The 20,840-nt window shown below is 40.8% G+C and overlaps 2 protein-coding genes across 7 annotated transcripts; one reads left to right on the plus strand and one right to left on the minus strand.

Moving 5' to 3' along the window:
- Window positions 1-307: 307 nt before the first annotated feature.
- Window positions 308-3,059, minus strand: LOC108890942 (solute carrier family 35 member E2A-like; the record flags this gene model as incomplete). The annotated part of the gene is given in 11 exon segments (XM_018688031.1): window positions 308-344; window positions 347-452; window positions 795-867; window positions 963-1,010; window positions 1,094-1,124; window positions 1,127-1,213; window positions 1,524-1,651; window positions 1,898-2,033; window positions 2,757-2,802; window positions 2,804-2,830; window positions 2,832-3,059. Coding segments are annotated over 11 exon segments (947 nt in total), but the record flags the coding sequence as incomplete, so codon positions are not given.
- A 2,354-nt stretch (window positions 3,060-5,413) lies between these two features.
- On the plus strand, window positions 5,414-20,825 carry LOC108890945 (uncharacterized). 6 transcript variants are annotated; one of them, XM_051067641.1, is made up of 9 exons: window positions 5,414-5,581; window positions 7,048-7,144; window positions 7,444-7,618; window positions 9,109-9,254; window positions 17,982-18,158; window positions 18,721-18,837; window positions 18,925-19,011; window positions 19,939-20,086; window positions 20,297-20,825. In XM_051067641.1, exons 1-9 carry the CDS (start codon window positions 5,568-5,570, stop codon window positions 20,314-20,316), a joined length of 981 nt encoding a protein of 326 aa, XP_050923598.1. In that variant the 5' UTR covers window positions 5,414-5,567; the 3' UTR covers window positions 20,317-20,825. The 6 variants fall into 6 exon arrangements, with proteins under 6 accessions (XP_050923598.1, XP_050923596.1, XP_050923595.1 ...); XM_051067639.1 differs by lacking the exons at window positions 17,982-18,158; window positions 18,721-18,837; window positions 18,925-19,011; window positions 19,939-20,086 and adding exons at window positions 11,152-11,328; window positions 11,891-12,007; window positions 12,095-12,181; window positions 13,109-13,256 and having other exon boundaries at window positions 5,415-5,581; XM_051067638.1 differs by lacking the exons at window positions 17,982-18,158; window positions 18,721-18,837; window positions 18,925-19,011 and adding exons at window positions 11,152-11,328; window positions 11,891-12,007; window positions 12,095-12,181 and having other exon boundaries at window positions 5,415-5,581.
- The last annotated feature ends 15 nt before the right edge of the window (window positions 20,826-20,840 follow it).

Below are 20,840 nucleotides of genomic sequence, written 5' to 3' on the forward strand. Positions count from 1 at the left end.
CCCAGGACCTGTAAACAGATGCTGATGTGTCAAATCAGTGCAGTTCTCCTTTAAGATAAGGTGAACTCAGGGTGTGCACACATGGCTGGAAAATCTGTGGACGCTGCATGTTGTTATCTAATGAACACGTTTCTAAACCTTACCAAGAACTCTGCTGTAAATACAGATAAGAGGGAGGCGTTTGTAATAAAGTGACCAGCAGTGTGCAGAATTATCTTTTAACCAAAACCTGCAGCCAGACTGGCTAACATCAAGTTCAGTACAGATGAAGTTGCCTGCTATAGAGGGTTTTGTGGCTGTCTCCTACCTAAAGGTAACAGGTGAAATCCGTCCCATCAGAGCAAGGCGGTGACACTCTGCAGGTGGAACAGGCCGCCGTCGAAAAGCAGCAGCAAGACAATGTCTTGACTGAAGATGAAGCTCCGACCGCTTTTCCCAATCACTGGAATGTCCTGAAAACATGGACACAGGCAGCGGCTGGCATCAGCATTACAACTGGTGAAGCAACCTCGACCTTCAGGCTTGCCACATTTCAAATGAATAAACTCTCGAATTAATAATAATAAACTATCTGTTCCACACATTCCTGTCTGTTTTCTTATGTAAATGTTGCCACTCTATTGTCTAACATCTGATTGAAGTTGTCTGTGTCGCTCTGCTTTTCTATTGCAGAAAATTAATCTCAGAAATGATCACAGCCTTCAGCTGTATTATCTGCTACAATTACACCGGCTTAGCTGTGACAATAATTCAAGACAACAATAACTGCAGCAAAAAATTATGTGTTGACATACCAAGAGGAACACCCAGGCAGGTATAAGCATGATGACTGCGGCTGCACTGGTATAGAACTGCAGCTCTGGAGGGCTGAAATAAGTCAGTTAGATAATTAATGAGTTTTTATAGAACAGATGTATGTAATAAATAGAAAGTTATAAATAGAAAGTATCACAGTCTTTCACCTGAACTTGTATGTGTCTCCACTTAGCAGTTTTTTGGAGAATACATTGCTGCAAACTGAGATCAGAGATACAAGGTTAGAGAATACATCACAGTGCTGTGGAGCGGCTGTGTGGAGTCAGTGCTGCAATACCAGTCCATGATGTTGGTGGAGAGAGCAGCGAGAAGCCGAGCATGTTGAAGCTGATCTCCGTGGCTGTGCAGAGCGCCAGGCCGGCCATGACAGGGAACAAGGACAGGTTCACCCAGAGCCCTGCATATCAGAAAACAAACAGTACGTATAATGAAATGAGCCACTGCACTTATCACCACACAGCTATTGATCTTGTTTTCCTGTGGATGTTCAACTGGTATGACCACATTTCATGCTACGCCAACAAAGGGTTCATCTGATGGAAGTGTTGTGAAACCCAAGAAGATTTAAAGCATGAGTTGAAATGCTCTGCAGAAGCAGTGATTTATGTGTCAACTAACCCATGACAATGTTTTCAGTGTGTCCTGGCTCACTAAAGCATAGGCTGGTGTTACAGACATACGTCGGTGCACCTGTCAGCAGTGTCTACCTGTGTACTCCCCGAGGATCAGTCTGGACATGATGACGGTGAAGATGGGTGCTGAGCTCTTCACTGTCTCTGCAAACGACACTGCCACATTCTTCAGGCTCACCAAGCCCAGAACGACTGTGGTGAACCTGACAGAGAGACAGAGTGTCAGAACTGGACTTTAAGACATGCTGCATTACTAAAATTCATTCATTCATTCATTAAACTGGTATGACTTTCTTTGAAGCTACTAGTCTCTAACTGGTGATTTGCTAATTTTGGTTGCACTGGTAAAAAAAAAAAAAAAACACAAGTAAAACCCTCAGTGGTTATTTAGACATGCTTCTATGTAAAGAAACATTTGTTTTAATGTAATTATTTTGTAAGCAGCTCACCTCATGAGTCCAACAAATAACATGATCATGATGAAGTTGGGAGGGTACTCGGTTCTGGACTTGTGCTGGTACAGGCAGCAGGGGACAAACATCTTTAGGCAGCCAATGACTGTGGTGGAGAGCATCTGAACAGCACCTGGGATGAAAGATGAGAGTTACAGCTACAAACCCCTGCAGCATGACTGTCAAACAAACGTCTCGACCTGCAGCTATAACCTAATATTTATCTTTAATTTTGTTTTTTTTACATCTATATCAACAAAGACCAGAGGCATTTTATTCTAATGACGTACAGGAGTACAGGTCCTCCTGTAGGGTTTGTGTGTTTTGGACATGGCCATAAATCAACTGGCAGTGACATGTAAATACCTGAGTTAGGAATTCCACCAAGGTAATCATTTTGATGTTATATTATCTTCATATGTAATTGTAGCTGTACAACTACTGCTTTAATGACTAAAAATTCAGATCCAGTCATTTGAACTTGGTTGTGAACTTTGAATTACAATTTTTGTCATTTGGCAAGAAATTCAGGGTATTGAGGTGTCCCTGAATGCACCAGAGGAGTCCATTAAAAACAGCCTCTGCTCAGGACTGCACTACCACTTATTGCGTCCATTTGTCTTGAGCAAGCTTCATGTCTCTCCATGTTGTTTTTCATGCCTGAGGGAAGTAAAACTAAAGACTCATGGTATGTTTCAGATCAACAGTGACACAAAGTGCTGACGTAACACTCTGGATAGTTTAAAGAGCTAAAAACTGCAAAACACATTAGCTAATACCTGTACAAGTCTCATCCCTTATACAGTCCAGTCTATACTGATAATAGTAGTAGCACAAGTGTATCATTTCTTCTTACCCAGCATGCTCGGCTCCCCCTCCAACAGTGACAGAATGTACTTGTTGAAGGAACAGGGTGCAGAAACTGAAGAAAGTACCAGAGACCCAGGTAGGCCAGGGAACGCCAGTTCCAAACCCCGGACTCTGCCTCGATCACCGTGGTCTCTGTGACTGTGATCTTCAGTACCTGCTCCCCGGGCAGGCTCTCGCTGCGGGCCAGCACCACCCGCTCCTGTCGGGTGCGGAACGGTGACAGGAGGCGCCACAGCGGGTGCCTGGCAGTCTGCCTGCTGCCGGCATCACGCCTGGTGCCTGAGGGCCCTCAGGGGGCCCAACAGGTGGGTGAGAAGAGGGGAGATGACGAGCTGATGACGGTTTTTAAAAGGTTAGTCCATCTTCTGATTGGTCCAGGAGCTGATCAGACTCTCAGTGGCTGCTGGGAATGTTTTAAAGACTGGATCTGGAAATAAAAACCGTCTTCAGTCAGGTGATAAAAATCAGGTTCTTTATAAACAAGTGTAAATCACAACTACTACAAACTTCATGTATTGTTCACTGCTCTGTATTTAACACGTGTGTGGCATACTGCATTGACTGCAAACACCTCACTTTAAAGACTTCTTTTCCTCTATAATTCACATGTGAAACAGAGACAGAGATCAGAGAGAAGATAAAAGATGAACTGAGCCCAACCACAAGCTCAACAAATATTCACATAAATGTGTGAAAACTGCTGTTTCAGGGAGTTTCCGTATATTCAGAAGCCCCTCAGGTTTGTTTTCAATGCAGACGATATAACGTTACCTTCACACACACAGATGAGATATGAAGTTTGGTGCAGCTAGCTGCTTCTGGCGATAACTCAAGATGTAAATAACAAACTCCAGATGTAACCGTGCCAAGTAGACTGGCTCTTACCTCTCTCTATGAACGTGAACGCTTCAGTTTGGATTGAAAAAATAAATCCAGCAGTCGGTCACAGCAGTGAGTACAATAAAAGGAGGAAGTTGCACATTGACGTTAGCTAACCACGGTTTGTTTGCGGCACCACAGGACGCGGCGGAGCAGGAGCTAACATGCTAACAGAGCTGTCCGCCACAGCCCACAACATGAGGGAGTGTTAAATGAATCTACACCAGCTACGTGCAACTGTTCGCCCTGCTGTCTGTGCTCACCACATCTATGCACCTGACTTTGAGACGTGGCTGCTAACAATCACCGCGCAGTGTCAAGCTAACACCAAACAACAGAGTGCACGGAAAAACCTTCAAATTAAAACCTCTACTTGAGAATTATCTTCAATATTAACCCAAATGCTGGTGACTTAAAGTTTATAATCCACTACACTGAACATTTTAACATTTTTGTTTTTCAGTCAGATAAAAACTTGCCCCTAAATACACACCTTTCGCCAGAATTTTAAAAAGAATGCTTTTATTTTAAAAATACAAACATAGTGTTTCCGGTTAAACTTGACCCGGCTGCCACGAGACCGAATAAATGATGCTAAAATGATGTTTTCAAAGTCTGCATCCAAGCTTTCTATTCAGAGTGTGACATGTTTTTGGCCATTAAAAACACGCACATTTCAGTCTGTTGGAAAGTGAAATTTATTAATTAAAAACTCAATAGAAATAATAAGAATCAAATCAGTGTGTTGTAGTTCCAGGCTGAGGCCAGCAGAGGCCAGTGAACACATCTGATGAGTCTAGATCACAGTCTATGGACATAAATCAAAAATCAACTCCGCTGCATCAAGTGTCAACCACATTAAATTTCATAAGGTTTTAGTTTGAACTAATTTACAAACAGTATGGAGGTTTGGTACAGTGGTTCCCAACCTGAGGGTCCGGTCCCTCTATATGGTCACCAGATAAATCTGAGGGGTTGTGAGATGATTAATGAGAGAGGAGTCACTGTTTGGGCCTTAAAAACTGTTGAAACCATGTGAGAAGCAGAGAAGGGAAATGTCTCTTTGATGGACATCAACTCTTAGACACCAACAGACAAAAAACCCCACCGGTTTAATCTTTAATAAAGTGAAAAGAGAGAAAACATTCACAGTGGTAGTGAATTATTTATTACAGGAATACTGAAATGAATTCAGTTGTACTGTTTGAGAGTCAAGTGATGCTTTTAATCTCTTCACAATGATTTTAGTCCAAACCTCAGTCATTTGAAATAAAACTTAGAAAAAGGAAATGAAGCATCACATCTGAGAAACTGGAACTGTGAAATATTTAGTATTTTGTAATAAAGACAAATTTAGTTATCCATGAGTTTTGTCAGTTGACTCATCAATTCAGCTCTGCTTGTCCTAAATACTGTTGTATGGTTTAATCATGTCTGTAAAAAAAAAAAAAGCTCAGTCACTAAAACTGTCATTATCCCTCTGAGATGTGGAGGAGTAAAAATGTAAAGTGACTTATGGGGAAATAAGTTCAAGTAATTCAATTTTATACTGAAGCACAGTACTTGAGTAAATGTACTCCGTTACATTCACCACTGTGTAACTGTTGCAGGCAGACCCACCAGGAACAGGTCTGAGAGTCCAGGAGGACCTGGTCCAGAGTAACTCATGTTTCCTGTTTGTGTGGTCTGGTCCTGCAGGGGGCAGCAGCGCTGTGGAGCAGCCGCGGTAAAAGGAGGAAGAAGTAAAAAAAAAAAAAAAAAAAAAAAAAGAAGCAGCAGCAGAACAAGAAGCAGATGATCTCTGTTCCTGTTTATATTGTCAGATGTGAAAGTGAAGTTGAGAGAGAAGGAGGCAAGGAGGACTCAGATCATCTGAGGGATGTGAGCTCCGGGTCCCACAGTCTGGTCCCGAACAGACATGGACGAGATCAGGTCAGAGGATTTAACTTCTTTATAACTGGTTGTTTTTATGTTCGGTGGTTTGCGTCTAGAGGAAAAGTCAAACCCCGTAACTGTCAGACAGATTACTGTGGATGTAAACTGTCAGAGCAGGTTCATATAGAAAGACTGTATCAATATATGATCTGTCTGCTGTGGACTGACCCTGACTCTGGATATTACATCTGCATATACATGATTTAAAAGGTGTAAATAGAGGAACTAGTATAAATGAGTGTTAAATACATTTTCCTTCATGCAGCCTTTAACTCCTCAGGTTACCCTCAGGGACCTGGTCTGTCCTGTTCTGTCCTCAGACTGGTCCCTCAGTTATTTTCCTCTGAATGGAAACATTGGGGAAGTCCAGGATATGATTATCCTTCCTCTCTGACCGAGCTGCTTTATTATCTTATTATGCTCCTTTACACACAAAAACCCATGGAAGTACAGAGGTTGTTCTCCTTATTAAATCAGTCATCTGAGGTTTTACTGGAGTTTAATCTTCCACTGTGACTGTCATTTCAGACAGTGGAAGTTTTGCTTTGATATCTTTTTATAGCTGCTCCTGTTCTGTTGGTATCAGGCCGTTTCTTTTTCACATCCTCGGCCAGCTGTTTGAAAAAACCCATTAATGTGAGCTGACCAGAAAAGCTTAGGTCTGTTATTAAAGTGCTGCTCAGTGAATGAAAACAGAATATGAATATGGTGAATTTAAATTGTTAAAACGCTTATAGGCACTATAAATGTTGTCAGATGTGCATTTTATCGTCCCGTGTTTGTTTTTATTTAAAACTGATTCTGAAAAGATCATTTTAACCTTGAACAAATCATTTTCCACCTCATCACGCTCTGACTGAGTGTTGATGGCTTTTTCCTCGTCCCAGCTGCTCTGTTGTTTTTTATCATTTACCATCTGAACAAATCATCAGTGTGAATCAGAGTCTGAGACAAAATCAGCTATAGATCCACACCCACGCTGTTCTGGTCTCACGGGAGGATCAGTTTCAGGACTCTCCTGATTGAGGCTGTGATCCTCAGACAACAGGGTCAACAGGGTGTCTGACAGGACATGTGTCGAAGTTTTGTGTGTAGTGTTGTTTCTCTCACTCTGACATGTCACAGGAAGAAAATCACAGGAGCGAATAACATTAATGAGTCACTGTCACACTGTGATGATTTACTGAGACACTTGAATACAAGAGAACGATTGTTAAAGTTAGTCACACCTGTGCTTTATTATCTCTGGATCATTTCCAGTTGCACTTCGAGGTAATGAATTACACATATTCTCAATGTGGTTTGGTCCAGTATTCGTCTTTATATCAGAGCTATAGGGGACACTGTAGTGGCCAAAATGAATATATTAAACCCCTGTGTCTCTCAGTTCCACATGAATTACATTAAAGAAACTGCACCTGTGTGTAATTAATTCTTTTTTAAAATTTTATTTCACCCTTCAGTCCTCTGTTGGGCAGCCAACCACAAGAGAGCCCAGACCTCCTGTCTCCGAACCTGAGGCCCAGACACCAGGAGCTGATCCCAACACCGTGTGGACCGGTGAGACACTCTGCTCTTTATCATGATGCTGCAGACTGACTGAGGAAACCAAACTCAGACAATAGAGTTCAAGTTTAGGACTGAAACTAACTTTGTGGGTGTAACAGAAAAAACTGGGGTTCTACAAATGTTCACAGAAATGATCATTAAATTAATAGGAATCTCCCTCCGTCAGTCCTCCTGTATTTATATTTCCATTTGTGAAACACTGTTGGTCTTTAACTTGCTCAGACCTGAAGACACTGTTCATCACAGGAGGTTTCACGGTCTTTATCGTCTCCATCTCCACCCTCCTGCAGATAAAGTCCTGGTCGGAGCTGTCATGTCTGCTGAAGCTCTACTTCTGCTTCACCATAGCGTCTCTGTTGGCGCTGCTCGGCCTCACGCTGAACAGTATCTACAAGCAGCGCATGGAAACAGATGTGTCCGACGAGGACAACCTCACCGTGTCTCTCATCCAGCTGCTGTCAATACGTGAGTACCATCTCTGCTCCATCGTCACTCCTCAGGAAGCTGGTGTCACACCACGCCTGTTAACGGCCAACCACACTGATGTGTCAAACATTTCCTGGTGATGAAAACAGGAGGAGATGAATGCAGTGGTTTAAATATGCCACTCTGTGTGTGTGTGTGTGTGTGTGTGTGTGTGTGTGTGTGTGTGTGTGTGAGATTTTATGAAATGATCCCACAGTGCACGCTGTGTGTGTTACCGGTGATTCATTTCCTCCACGTGGCTTCACTACCTCATTCTTTACAAGCAGAAAATAACTGTCTGCTGAAGACTGAGGTGTCTGGATTGATCTGTTGTCTCTACAGTGATTTACACCATTCCACAGTTAAACCTGTACAACAGCCACCTCTGTAATAAGCAAAGTTGTCAGGCTGAAAGTACCGATCAATTGCCACATCTGTCACAATAATTTACAGATTATTTTCTAGATTAATCTGCATGTCGCATGTCTCCAGAGAACTTACAGTCACTGAAAACTAGAACATATTCACATTTACGAAGCCTGAATCAGTTATTTGATCATAGTTATCCTCAGTTATCAAATGCACATTAGTGCACATTAATCAGCACTGCACTTTAAACTTCAGTGGAAATGTGCTGGAGTTAGCTAAGAAGCTCATTTTTATCCATCGTCCCTTGGCAGGATATGACAGGTTAGTGCTTGGTGTGGGCTGAACAGAGCCTCCAGTTTTACAAAACACTGCATACATGTATCACAGAGTTACTAGAAAGTAAAGGCAGCACCAAGGGTGAAGTAATATTACCCCTGATCGCATGTTTGGTTTGCTTTAAACCGCATTTTAAGATTAGATGTGCATTCTCTTAACTCAGTAGGTACTAGGACTGTTCCAGTAGTGGGTTAGTCTGACTGAGAAGACTGTTTATCCAGATGAATTACTGTTTATTGTTTTGGAATAAGATGTTTCCTCCCAGTTTCTCTGAAATGTTTGGTTATGTGATTTGTTAATTTCCTCATTGAGCGATGTGGAGTGAGGAGTTGATGAATGAATGAATGACTGATGGTCATGTCTTTGGGGGCAATGTGGGGTTTCAGTATGTTGTCTAAGGATACCTCAGCATGCAGACTGGAGGAGCAGGGCCTCAAACCACTGACCCTCTGGTTAGTGGGCGACCCGCTCTACCTCCAGTGATGAGCAGGACAGATGCAGTTAGACTGGAAATGTCGTCGCTCGCGCCCTCAGCCTGACGGCAGCAGAGGATGTGATGAGTCTACACGTGTTCTCTGTTATGATCAGGAGAATGCCGGCTGTGTGTTTGTTCATGTAAACATCATATCCTGTTTTCAAAAACCAAAAGGTTTTGGGCTTAACTCAGGTTTTCTGGATTCATGAAGGTCGCTCACCTATAACCACCACTGTAATATAACACATGCTGCAGGGTCTGTCAGTGAACTGACCTGACCTTTGACCTCTGTGCGTTCTGTCTCCTGCAGTGTTCTGTATCTACTACATCAGCCGTGGCGTGCTGCAGGAGAACAGACAGGAGCTGGTGGCGTTCGTCCTCAGCGTGTTGGTGGTCATGATCCGATCGGTGGTCAACTTCTCCGTGCAGGGGTCAAAGGGCAAACAGGAGCTGCTGGTAGGTCGCCCTCTGCTGGAAGAACACACTGTATGATGAGTCTGTGGAAGCTCCTTTTATAATGTAGTTTATAAGAGATCACGAGATTCACGTAATAAAAATTTAAAAAGACAAACACAGACACAGATTTGGCTTTGTGCTGACACCAAACTGTTATTTAAGGATGTTTTCATGACCTAGTTTCTTATTTCTTCAACAGATTTATTGATTTTATTTATGGATTTACAAGACAAACAAGAATCTAAGAGATAACATGTTAGAGTGAGAACACATTATTCCTCTGTTTGTATATGTTTATATCAGTCACACAAATGACAAAGTATTTTTAAATGTTTATCATGTAAATTAGATACTGTGTCAATTGCTGCATTATTAATACACTGACCCTAAGATCCTGACCCAGTGCTTTCTGACGTTCATTCTAGGTTCTTCTATGAGAACATTAACTGCAAATGAAACATATTTTGAATGTGTTTTTTTTTTTTCACTAAAAGACGTAGGGAAGGTGGGAAAAAAAATCTGTAGTTTTCTTCTCAGGCTTCATACAAACCCAACAACCTCTGTCAATGCCTGTTTTCACGGCAGAGGTTGTTGGAAGGTGCTTGTGTGGAAACTACGACCTTCAACCTGTCAACAGTCAAAACATGCTACAGCTTTAATTTCAAAGACCACACAGTATCTCAAATGATACCGAGTGGACTTCAGCACATTGTGAAACTCATTTCAGTCTCACCACAGTTGCAGATGAACTTTTAGTTTTGTATTTGACTCTGTGATCACTGGATTCAGGAGACAAACCACCTGTGTTCCTGTGTTGTGCATCAATATTAAAACACAGTGAACAGATTGGCACTGACATACAAACCTGACTGACAGTGATTCACAGCAGCTGCAGACAGCTGCCAGTGATCTGACAGGAAACAACCTTCCTTCCTGTCAAAGGACATCATGTTTCCACCACCTGATGTCACTGTTGTTGCAGGTATCAGTCACAGGTAGACATGTAGCATGCAACAAGTACATAGACCAAATAATATGCAGTATAATAATAAATAGAATAAAATAAAAATAGAATAGAGACTAAAAATGGAACTATACCTACACTGTGTGCTGAATAGACACTGTACAAGGATTTTAATATACTGTAATACAATAGAGGATAAATATCAACAACTTTACACTGATGTTTGATATATGAATAATTTATATACATATGATAATAGTATAAACAGAGTTTGGTGAAAGTGAACTGATGGTAAATTATGGAAAACTGGTGTGTTGAGACATTCATGTCCTCCAGAGGATGAATCCTGATGATTTTGATCCCATTACTTTTCCTCACTTTTTCCATCATGAAGCTGATGTTTGAGGTTTGTTGTGAAATGTCACAAACAGTTTTTGAAGACACTGACATAACTTTCACCTGTGGGTGTTCTGTGATAACTTCAGTAATCCTTTCACTTTCCCTACAGCACCACTGTCAAGTTGATGTTTCACTTTGTCCAGTGCATTGGTTTGTTACTAAATACCTGCAAAATTAATGACATTCTCATCAGACTCAGTTGTGTTTGAGTAGTAGGTAAATGTTAGTGTTGTAGCCCTCCAAACAAAGTTAGTGACATTGGTAAATATTTCACCTGCATTGTCATTTATCTCAAAGAAGCTCTGCGCCAGTAGGCTGTAGACTTTAGTCTTGTTGACATGATACATTGTCATTAGATAAATAATAAACACATTAAACTTGCGGTGTCACTTTGTCACATCTGCAGTGTGTGTGTAACATCACTGACAAATGTTTTCAGATGATTTGCAGTGATGTTTGAAACGACGTCATGAAGCTGAGAGACTGTGAAAGTGTTTATCCGGAGTTATCAGCTGTGATGTGTTTGTGTCGCAGGTTCGTTTTGTGTGCATCATGTGTCTTGGTGTGGTGCACGTTTTCTGCACCTCGCTGCTCATCCAGAGGCCCAACATGATGGCGTTCCGTGTGGGCGGGGCCTTGGAGACCCTCCAGGAGCAGTACTTCCTGCTCAACCTGTGTTTCTCCATGGTGACCTTTGACCTGCAGGCTCAGGTATGTCTGCAGTCCTTGACTCTGCAGAGGCCAGTAATTAGAATGCTAAAAAACATAATGATCATACCAGTGTTTTCATGAGGTAAAATCCACTGTCACACTTTAAAATGAATTATTTCTTGTTTTTTTTTTTCCCCATGTGATTGTTTAATTGAGCCAGTTTCCCTCTTCCAGAGATTTCTCATCAGTCTTAGAAAGACCTTGAGTCGCGTCCACAGAACAGGTCTGGACCTGCTGCACGAGACTGGCTTTGTTATGGTTCTGAATTAAAACAGTGAGAGCAGACAGAGGGCAGGTTTTTCTGGTCAGACATCACATGTTGAGAGATGGTTGCATTTATTACCAGATCTATTCCTGCCACTGTTGTTGGTCTCTGTGCTTCATCTGCAGAGTGTTTCTTCTGTGTCTGATGAACATTTGTTGGCACAAAATGGCCGACCTACAGGAAAGCCCTGGTGTGTGATTTTAGAAGAAGAGGGAAAAAAACAAATTGAAATACAAATTTGTGTTTCAGAGAACCGCTGGCTGGCTTCATTAACGATGTGTTGTTGGTGTGTTTCAGTTGTGTCTGTGCATTCTGATCACGACGTCGGACTCGGCCATGTTTGCACGCAACAGCATCATCCTGGGTGTCGGAGTGGTCTGGGCCTGTCTGACTGCCGCTGTAGGAGCTGTCGCAGTGAGTGAATCCAAACAAAAAAACGAATGGCAAAAATATTGTGAGGCTACCAGAGCAGCCTGGTCGTAAACACATGTTGTTTTTCAGGTTTTAAAGGAGGCCAAGGTCCTGGTTTGGGTCTTCATGGTGCAGAACCTTCCTCAAGTCGCCTTCTTTGTTTATCTGATGTACACGGTGAGCTGACTTTTCCCTCATTTATTTCAATAGTTGAATTTCTCTGAATGGGTACAGTGTGCTTTGTGAAGTGGACTGGTTCCATACTGATTCACGTATGAGCCAGTCTCAAAAGGTTTCCCCCAGAATGCAGGAAACTCAGTTTATTCCAGCTGAAGACATCCTTTTTAAAAACAGGTCACAGCTGTACAGTTTCATTTTTAACAAAGACTCAGCCATTTCCTAAAGTATCTGGGCTCTGCAGTTTTCAATGAATATCACTCAGACAGGAGTAAATAGGTCATTTGTTGGGGACTATTTTCAGCTACGCATTTGTACACAGCAGGATGGTGTCTGTGGGACTGAGTCTAAATAAACATCAACGTCCATATACATGTTTGTGAGGCTCAGTGAACTCTAGAAAACTAGTTTCGTTTTTTTAATTTTTCCAACCTGACAGACTTTAACATCAAGTAAAAGTACAGAATATACATACAAATATTTTCAACTAAACATATTCATCAAAATAACTAGTACAGATGTTAAATGTAAAGTTAATAATTTTTTTCCCCTCTCAAATGGAAAATAGTGTCTAAGTAAAAAAATACTCAAGTAAAGCCTGGCACACACTAAAGGATTTTTAAAATCTTAACTGATTTAGAAAACATGAGAGACTACACACACAACGAGAAATAATGACAGATTTCACAGTTTTGTTCTTATAGTGTGTGATGTGCAGGGAGAAGACCAACACAGCACACCACACACTAACAGATTCACCACCAACAACCTGCTTCTGTCTGTGCTTCATCTGAGGAGACAGTTCTTAAAACAGTTCCGCTTCACTAAAGCACAGTCCGCTGAAGGGCTGGAGTCTTAACACGATTTCTGTACAAACTCTGAGGAGCTGAACATTCAGAAACAACTGCTGCTTTGCTTTGATTCCAGGTGGCAGTGAAATGGTTCGCGGACAACACATACACACTGGAGGCAGCTGCTGTCACCGGAGCTTTGATTTCACTGGTGATTAAACTGGTTTTATTCTGGGGCCTCATCAGGCTGGTGCACAGCTTCGGCCAAGGCCTGAGGGAGAGAAGTGAGTACGCTGTCTGACACCAGGCTGAGCAGGAGACTGGACACACACCACATTAGGAGAAAATTAACTTTGCAGCATCACAGATTTCTAAATATCCCTCTATCTGTTGTCCTGATCACATCCCCTGACCTCACCTTGAGGGGTGTTTGTGTTGGCTAGAAAGTAGCGAAACACCAAAACGTTCATGTGACTTTTTTTTTCTTTTTGCAGTGTTTGCAGCCAGTAAGTGATAAAACACGCAGCGGCCGTGGACCAAGGACACAGCTGCAGATGAGGGCCTGACATTAAGATTTATCTCTGAGGAGCTCCAGTTTTTATTCAACAGTAACTCCACCACAATAATCAGTCTGATGTTTCCTGTATAGTTTCTATTTTATTCTGCTAACGTGTCTTTGGTCAGTGTGCCTCTCATTTATTTTACAGGATGTAAAATCAGCTGTAAGACTGAAATCAAACAGTTTTATATGAAACCACAGGAGATGCCTTTGTAGCTTGGATACACGATAGTTATTAACTGTTCTCTGTGTAGACACCAAAGTTTTTAAGTGGCCAACATGCTCCATTTAAAACAGAGTTCTTATCTTAAAAGGGTTTTTTGTGTCGAAGTTGACTGACTTTAGTTTGCTTTTTTAAATCGTAACTTAAATCTTGTGATCTGCATTGTCTTGGCTCCTTTTTTGGGCGACTGGAATATTTTTATTGACAGAATTTTTTTTACTAAACTTTCTGCTGCACCTTACCTCATCTGCTCAAGTGTTTTTTTCCATTCAGGGTTCCTAATGAAATACCAAAACTAGTTGCTATTTTTTGGTTTCAGGCATGAATCACTTGGATCAAACACACTTCCTGGTTGAACTTTCTCTCCGTTTATTAAAGTGCTCTGGGAAAAAAAGTTCATATTAGAAACATTAACAATCTTACTGATACAAAAGAGTTAGAGGGTCTGAGTTACAAAAGTGAGAAGAGTTGACAGAGAAGCTGAAGTCTGGACTTTACTGAGATTAAACAGTTCAGACAACAAACTGTATCAGGTGGCAGTATCTGCTTTGAAAACTAGGGTTAGACTAGCTTTGGCTTTATTAAATGTTGGAGTACTCGCACTGTAGTACAGGGTATTTTCTAACCAACTACAAGCTGTTGAGAAATCGAGTTAGAGAGAGAGAAAACTTTTCTCCACCAACAGACAGAATTAACAAGTGAAGAGCTTATTAATGTAAAAAAAAGTACCAAATAGATTTATTTTCAGAAATGATACATTGTAAACTGGTTAATAAACATATAGACGTTACAAAATACATCTTCTTCAAACATCACATGTATATACACACGCAGAGTTAAAGGAATGATTGCCTTTCAGAGCTCAGTTGGTCCTCTTGAGTTACGACAAGTCGACACCACATTTCATTTTTTAGTTTGAGCCAATTCACACAGAATATATATTAACATCTAGACATTATATCTGAGCAGATGTAAGGTAGGCCACCTCGAAATATTCAGCAAAGGCTGTGCAGTGGCAGACTGGTAGCAAAGTCTGTAATAATTTAATCCCTCAACACCACACACACACACACACACAAACCATTAAAGCACCCAGAGCCCACAGATGTCGGTTTATAAAAACTACAGAGTTCAGCTATGGCTTAAAGGACAGACGCTCCTCTCTCTGCCTGGAATGAATATCACTCAACACATTCACTACATGACTGCAGAACAGAGATACTGTGGAACATAGATAATTCAATTAGTTAATCAAGTGTCACGTGCTGCAAACAGCAGAGACAGGTCGACATCTAGTTATAGTGAAAAATGCACGAAACCACAAATCTGTGCAGGTGTGTGATTAAAAACATTACCATGATGTAAACCTTAAAAAATAATATTTCTATACATGAGTGAAACCAGTGTTTAAGGCACAGTCTGTACAGTCGGGCCGCTATTGCCAAGTAGATGTCCTGTTAAAAACGTGTCATTCAATGACGGTGGAACATCAGTTTCTCCTGATTTGATAAAACTGAATTTGGGAAAGTTTGAGTCAACAGGTTTTTTTTTTTCTTCCATAAAAGTGCAACCTGACCTTCACCTCTACTGGGACAGGGAGCTTATTATAAAGTAGCAGACACGTCCCTGCCTGTTGTCTCAAAGAAAAAGTGCTAGAACAGACTCGATACCACCGGTCAAGAGTATTGTAGTAAACTGCTGTCCACAGCTGAACTTGTGCATTTAGTCTCAGGTTGTCCCATACTTTGCATTACCCTCTGATTACTGGTCCAACAAATTGCATTGGACAAAAGACCAGACTGAAAACACACTGGGACAATCCTGGACCAGTAGTGATGCCAAACTCCATTCAAAAATCCACCATTTTAACATGATGTATAATGAGGCTCCTTATTAACGCTGCATTTTTCTCATGTCGTCATCGAGGTTCTCTGAGGAGAATGAGTGAGTGTCTCTCTATGGAGACACAAAGTGTTCAATAAACTGTTAAGTTAGTAAGACAAATATTTTGTTTTTTTGTCTTTTCATCTTTTTGTTTCATAGTAACAGTTATTTAATATCATTTGCGCTTCATTACAGCTTTTATTTCCAAATGTCACTTTTCAAGACTGTTGAGTTTCAGCCAATTGAAATAAAAATGAAAAAGAACTGAAAGAACATTTTACAGTAATTCTGTCATTTTAAAAATGATTTAAGTTATTTATATTCTATTTAATTCATTCATATGATAAGGGCAAACAGGAGCTGCTGGTAGGTCGCCCTCTGCTGGAAGAACACACTGTATGATGAGTCTGTGAAAGCTCCTTTTATAATGTAGTTTATAAGAGATCACGAGATTCACATAATAAGAATTTAAAAAGACAAACACAGACACAGATTTGGCTTTGTGCTGACACCAAACTGTTATTTAAGGATGTTTTCATGACCTAGTTTCTTATTTCTTCAACAGATTTATTGATTTTATTTATGGATTTACAAGACAAACAAGAATCTAAGAGATAACATGTTAGAGTGAGAACACATTATTCCTCTGTTTGTATATGTGTATATCAGTCACACAAATGACAAAGTATTTTTAAATGTTTATCATGTAAATTAGATACTGTGTCAATTGCTGCATTATTAATACACTGACCCTAAGATCCTGACCCAGTGCTTTCTGACGTTCATTCTAGGTTCTTCTATGAGAACATTAACTGCAAATGAAACATATTTTGAATGTGTTTTTTTTTTTTTTTTTTTTTCACTAAAAGACGTAGGGAAGGTGGAAAAAAAATCTGTAGTTTTCTTCTCAGGCTTCATACAAACCCAACAACCTCTGTCAATGCCTGTTTTCACGGCAGAGGTTGTTGGAAGGTGCTTGTGTGGAAACTACAACCTTCAACCTGTCAACAGTCAAAACATGCTACAGCTTTAATTTCAAAGACCACACAGTATCTCAAATGATACCGAGTGGACTTCAGCACATTGTGAAACTCATTTCAGTCTCACCACAGTTGCAGATGAACTTTTAGTTTTGTATTTGACTCTGTGATCACTGGATTCAGGAGACAAACCACCTGTGTTCCTGTGTTGTGCATCAGTATTAAAACACAGTGAACAGATTGGCACTGACATACAAACCTGACTGACAGTGATTCACAGCAGCTGCAGACAGCTGCCAGTGATCTGACAGGAAACAACCTTCCTTCCTGTCAAAGGACATCATGTTTCCACCACCTGATGTCACTGTTGTTGCAGGTATCAGTCACAGGTAGACATGTAGCATGCAACAAGTACATAGACCAAATAATATGCAGTATAACAATAAATAGAATACAATAAAAATAGAATAGAGACTAAAAATGGAACTATACCTACACTGTGTGCTGAATAGACACTGTACAAGGATTTTAATATACTGTAATACAATAGAGGATAAATATCAACAACTTTACACTGATGTTTAATATATGAATAATTTATATACATATGATAATAGTATAAACAGAGTTTGGTGAAAGTGAACTGATGGTAAATTATGGAAAACTGGCTCTGGTTTGTACAGAAATAAAAACCATTTTGTTCCAGACTGAATATTAAGCACTGGGGAGATTTCCATTAAGTGTGTTGAGACATTCGTGTCCTCCAGAGGATGAATCCTGATGATTTTGATCCCATTACTTTTCCTCACTTTTTCCATCATGAGGCTGATGTTTGAGGTTTGTTGTGAAATGTCACAAACAGTTTTTGAAGACACTGACATAACTTTCACCTGTGGGTGTTCTATGATAACTTCAGTAATCCTTTCACTTTCCCTACAGCACCACTGTCGAGTTGATGTTTCACTTTGTCCAGTGCATTGGTTTGTTACTAAATACCTGCAAAATTAATGACATTCTCATCAGACTCAGTTGTGTTTGAGTAGTAGGTAAATGTTAGTGTTGTAGCCCTCCAAACAAAGTTAGTGACATTGGTAAATATTTCACCTGCATTGTCATTTATCTCAAAGAAGCTCTGCGCCAGTAGGCTGTAGACTTTAGTCTTGTTGACATGATACATGTCATTAGATAAATAATAAACACATTAAACTTGCGGTGTCACTTTGTCACATCTGCAGTGTGTGTGTAACATCACTGACAAATGTTTTCAGATGATTTGCAGTGATGTTTGAAACGACGTCATGAAGCTGAGAGACTGTGAAAGTGTTTATCCGGAGTTATCAGCTGTGATGTGTTTGTGTCGCAGGTTCGTTTTGTGTGCATCATGTGTCTTGGTGTGGTGCACGTTTTCTGCACCTCGCTGCTCATCCAGAGGCCCAACATGATGGCGTTCCGTGTGGGCGGGGCCTTGGAGACCCTCCAGGAGCAGTACTTCCTGCTCAACCTGTGTTTCTCCATGGTGACCTTTGACCTGCAGGCTCAGGTATGTCTGCAGTCCTTGACTCTGCAGAGGCCAGTAATTAGAATGCTAAAAAACATAATGATCATACCAGTGTTTTCATGAGGTAAAATCCACTGTCACACTTTAAAATGAATTATTTCTTGTTTTTTTTTTTCCCCATGTGATTGTTTAATTGAGCCAGTTTCCCTCTTCCAGAGATTTCTCATCAGTCTTAGAAAGACCTTGAGTCGCGTCCACAGAACAGGTCTGGACCTGCTGCACGAGACTGGCTTTGTTATGGTTCTGAATTAAAACAGTGAGAGCAGACAGAGGGCAGGTTTTTCTGGTCAGACATCACATGTTGAGAGATGGTTGCATTTATTACCAGATCTATTCCTGCCACTGTTGTTGGTCTCTGTGCTTCATCTGCAGAGTGTTTCTTCTGTGTCTGATGAACATTTGTTGGCACAAAATGGCCGACCTACAGGAAAGCCCTGGTGTGTGATTTTAGAAGAAGAGGGAAAAAAACAAATTGAAATACAAATTTGTGTTTCAGAGAACCGCTGGCTGGCTTCATTAACGATGTGTTGTTGGTGTGTTTCAGTTGTGTCTGTGCATTCTGATCACGACGTCGGACTCGGCCATGTTTGCACGCAACAGCATCATCCTGGGTGTCGGAGTGGTCTGGGCCTGTCTGACTGCCGCTGTAGGAGCTGTCGCAGTGAGTGAATCCAAACAAAAAAACGAATGGCAAAAATATTGTGAGGCTACCAGAGCAGCCTGGTCGTAAACACATGTTGTTTTTCAGGTTTTAAAGGAGGCCAAGGTCCTGGTTTGGGTCTTCATGGTGCAGAACCTTCCTCAAGTCGCCTTCTTTGTTTATCTGATGTACACGGTGAGCTGACTTTTCCCTCATTTATTTCAATAGTTGAATTTCTCTGAATGGGTACAGTGTGCTTTGTGAAGTGGACTGGTTCCATACTGATTCACGTATGAGCCAGTCTCAAAAGGTTTCCCCCAGAATGCAGGAAACTCAGTTTATTCCAGCTGAAGACATCCTTTTTAAAAACAGGTCACAGCTGTACAGTTTCATTTTTAACAAAGACTCAGCCATTTCCTAAAGTATCTGGGCTCTGCAGTTTTCAATGAATATCACTCAGACAGGAGTAAATAGGTCATTTGTTGGGGACTATTTTCAGCTACGCATTTGTACACAGCAGGACGGTGTCTGTGGGACTGAGTCTAAATAAACATCAACGTCCATATACATGTTTGTGAGGCTCAGTGAACTCTAGAAAACTAGTTTCGTTTTTTTAATTTTTCCAACCTGACAGACTTTAACATCAAGTAAAAGTACAGAATATACATACAAATATTTTCAACTAAACATATTCATCAAAATAACTAGTACAGATGTTAAATGTAAAGTTAATAATTTTTTTCCCCTCTCAAATGGAAAATAGTGTCTAAGTAAAAAAATACTCAAGTAAAGCCTGGCACACACTAAAGGATTTTTAAAATCTTAACTGATTTAGAAAACATGAGAGACTACACACACAACGAGAAATAATGACAGATTTCACAGTTTTGTTCTTATAGTGTGTGATGTGCAGGGAGAAGACCAACACAGCACACCACACACTAACAGATTCACCACCAACAACCTGCTTCTGTCTGTGCTTCATCTGAGGAGACAGTTCTTAAAACAGTTCCGCTTCACTAAAGCACAGTCCGCTGAAGGGCTGGAGTCTTAACACGATTTCTGTACAAACTCTGAGGAGCTGAACATTCAGAAACAACTGCTGCTTTGCTTTGATTCCAGGTGGCAGTGAAATGGTTCGCGGACAACACATACACACTGGAGGCAGCTGCTGTCACCGGAGCTTTGATTTCACTGGTGATTAAACTGGTTTTATTCTGGGGCCTCATCAGGCTGGTGCACAGCTTCGGCCAAGGCCTGAGGGAGAGAAGTGAGTACGCTGTCTGACACCAGGCTGAGCAGGAGACTGGACACACACCACATTAGGAGAAAATTAACTTTGCAGCATCACAGATTTCTAAATATCCCTCTATCTGTTGTCCTGATCACATCCCCTGACCTCACCTTGAGGGGTGTTTGTGTTGGCTAGAAAGTAGCGAAACACCAAAACGTTCATGTGACTTTTTTTTTCTTTTTGCAGTGTTTGCAGCCAGTAAGTGATAAAACACGCAGCGGCCGTGGACCAAGGACACAGCTGCAGATGAGGGCCTGACATTAAGATTTATCTCTGAGGAGCTCCAGTTTTTATTCAACAGTAACTCCACCACAATAATCAGTCTGATGTTTCCTGTATAGTTTCTATTTTATTCTGCTAACGTGTCTTTGGTCAGTGTGCCTCTCGTTTATTTTACAGGATGTAAAATCAGCTGTAAGACTGAAATCAAACAGTTTTATATGAAACCACAGGAGATGCCTTTGTAGCTTGGATACACGATAGTTATTAACTGTTCTCTGTGTAGACACCAAAGTTTTTAAGTGGCCAACATGCTCCATTTAAAACAGAGTTCTTATCTTAAAAGGGTTTTTTGTGTCGAAGTTGACTGACTTTAGTTTGCTTTTTTAAATCGTAACTTAAATCTTGTGATCTGCATTGTCTTGGCTCCTTTTTTGGGCGACTGGAATATTTTTATTGACAGAATTTTTTTTACTAAACTTTCTGCTGCACCTTACCTCATCTGCTCAAG

Source organism: Lates calcarifer, unplaced genomic scaffold, assembly GCF_001640805.2.
Source record: "Lates calcarifer isolate ASB-BC8 unplaced genomic scaffold, TLL_Latcal_v3 _unitig_183_quiver_1422, whole genome shotgun sequence".
Classification (NCBI taxonomy): domain Eukaryota; kingdom Metazoa; phylum Chordata; class Actinopteri; family Centropomidae; genus Lates; species Lates calcarifer.

Coding starts and splice junctions, on each gene's coding strand:
- LOC108890945 (XM_051067641.1), top strand. Junction 7,145..7,443: donor TCCCAACACCGTGTGGACCG/GTGAGACACTCT, acceptor ACCCTCCTGCAG/ATAAAGTCCTGGTCGGAGCT. Junction 9,255..17,981: donor AGGGCAAACAGGAGCTGCTG/GTAGGTCGCCCT, acceptor TTTGTGTCGCAG/GTTCGTTTTGTGTGCATCAT.